This window comes from Procambarus clarkii, chromosome 47, assembly GCF_040958095.1.
Source record: "Procambarus clarkii isolate CNS0578487 chromosome 47, FALCON_Pclarkii_2.0, whole genome shotgun sequence".
Taxonomy (NCBI): Eukaryota; Metazoa; Arthropoda; class Malacostraca; order Decapoda; family Cambaridae; genus Procambarus; species Procambarus clarkii.
Genome location: NC_091196.1, coordinates 14309770 through 14312160, shown reverse-complemented (window position 1 = coordinate 14312160; position 2391 = coordinate 14309770). Strand labels below are relative to the sequence as shown.

Genomic DNA, 2391 nt, shown 5'->3' with positions numbered 1-2391 from the left:
CATTATCTTGGGAAAGGTGAGAGATCTGAGAACATTGTCTTGAGAAAGGTGGGATATCTTGAGCACATTGTCTTGGGAAAGGTGGGATATCTTGAGCACATTGTCTTGGGAAAGTTGGGATATCTTGAGCACATTGTCTTGGGAAAAGTGGGATATCTTGAGAACATTGTCTTGGGAAAGGTGGGATATCTTGAGAACATTGTCCTGAGAAAAGTAAGAAATCTTATGTTAAGACTTCAGATAAGGGAGGATGACGTTTAATGTTATGAATGAATATAGTCAAGACGGCATTCATCAGCATGGGCCTGAGAATCCCAGATTCAGTGATGTTGAAGTAGACATTGTTGCCATTGACGTCCTGCAACAAGGTGCCATGCACACTACTGTATAGCTCACTGGCACCAATTATGTGGTTTCATGTTTTAATCCGTTCATGGTCATGGTGCCATATTGGGTCACGGTGCCATGCTGGGTCATGGTGCCATGCTGGGTCATGGTGCCATATTGGGTCACGGTGCCATGCTGGGTCATGGTGCCATGCTGGGTCACGGTGCCATACTGGGTCATGGTGCCATGCTGGGTCACGGTGCCATACTGGGTCATGGTGCCATGCTGGGTCATAGTGCCATACTGGGTCATGGTGCCATACTGGGTCATGGTGCCATACTGGGTCATGGTGCCATGCTGAGTCATGGTGCCATGCTGGGTCATGGTGCCATACTGGGTTATGGTGTCATACTGGGTCATGGTGCCATGCTGGGTCATGGTGCCATGCTGGGTCATGGTGCCATGCTGGGTCATGGTGCCATGCTGGGTCATGGTGCCATGCTGGGTCATGGTGCCATGCTGGGTCATGGTGCCATGCTGGGTCATGGTGCCATGCTGGGTCATGGTGCCATGCTGGGTCATGGTGTCATACTGGGTCATGGTGTCATACTGGGTCATGGTGCCATACTGGGTCATGGTGCCATGCTGGGACATGGTGCCATAGTTGGTAATGGTGCCATACTGGGTCATGGTGTCGTAAGACAGCTGGTCTGTATGTGTGTCTGCTTTCTCTCTCTCTCTCTCTCTGTCTTTCTCAATGTTTTTCTCTGACCGTGTGTCTATCTATTCCTCTTTCTTTACATAATATCTTCCTGTCTTTCTCCCACAAACTCACCTTCCCCCCCCCCTCTCTCTCCCCTCACCTCTGCCCCCTCCCCCACCCCTCCCCCCACCCCCTCACCCCCTCCCTGCCCCCCTCCCCTCACCCCCTCACCACCAAGCACACAATAAAGTCCCCCAACACATGGTGTACCCCATTCCACGCCCTCTACTGCTGCCATTCACAGGCTAAACTGCACTGCCTTAAAAACCCGCCTGCATTATTGCACAGGGTAATGCAGCCAATCTTGCCGTGGAAGCCTTGATGGGGGATCTGCGTGGACGGCTTTGCTCAGGGGGATGCCAGTCCAGCTTCTCCCAGGGGGAAGAATGAAGAGACTTAGAAGAGGGAAAAATTAAATGCTCTTCCATACAGAAAATTGGAGTTTCCAGGACTGTGGCTATTGGTCTCGGGGGAGGAATAGTATCGTAGGGTTGTCCCTCACCTGTTCAGTGGGTGTTACGGGTGGAACAAGCTGGATTGGGTGGGGGATAAGGTGTGGAGAGTTTATGGGGATAGGTGGGACGGGTGGGGTTAATTTATGTGGGAGTGAGGGGGTAGGGGGGATGGGGCGGGATGTTAGTGTTCCTGTCTAAAGTGTAGGTTTCTGAGTGGCTATTTGATGTAGGCAGCATGTCGTCTCTGGATAGCCTGGCTTAGGTGTGCAACGTGGCTGTGATGGGTGGCCTCGTGTTGGCCACACTTGCAGATGCTACTGAAGCTATCCGGTTTGTGTGTGCCTCCTGGAGATAGATATAGTTTGAATACCCTAATGTCAGTATGCATATCTTACCCTATTCCACTTCCAAATGGAACCTGCGTCCGGGGTGTTTACATGACCTCACCTTGCACATCCTGCCGTTGAACTCAAGCAGCCACGTCTTACACTAAACTTTCAGTCTGTCCAGGCAATAAGTAATCTACCAAACAACCTGTTCTCACACCAAATACGTCATATTTATTGACGAAATGGACCAATCCCTTATGAAGGTGACGTGTTAGTAGACATTAAATCTACGTAACATTTTCGATGTTCAGTATCCGAGCCTCGACAGGTCAGGTCACGTCCATGAGCTCGGGCGTTTCTGGCCAGGTAAATCAGTTTTATTTCTTACAGTGTGGCGAGTCGAATGGATGTTTTGGAAGATGATTGTGTACTCCCTTAATTGTTTTCCCCTAATTGTGCTTGTGAGGGATGAACCTCGCGCTCTTGGTCCCGCCTCTCAACGTCCTAGTGTTGACCA

At 50.4% G+C, this 2391-nt stretch overlaps 1 protein-coding gene across 1 annotated transcript; it reads right to left on the bottom strand.

Annotated features, from left to right (window-relative positions):
• Window positions 1-405: 405 nt before the first annotated feature.
• Window positions 406-1017, bottom strand: LOC138350826 (putative per-hexamer repeat protein 5). The gene has a single exon (XM_069302263.1). It carries the CDS (start codon window positions 1015-1017, stop codon window positions 406-408), a length of 612 nt encoding a protein of 203 aa, XP_069158364.1.
• Window positions 1018-2391: the final 1374 nt, after the last annotated feature.

Coding starts and splice junctions, on each gene's coding strand:
- LOC138350826 (XM_069302263.1), bottom strand. CDS start 1,017: ATGACCCAGTATGGCACCATTACCAACTATGGCACCATGTCCCAGCAT.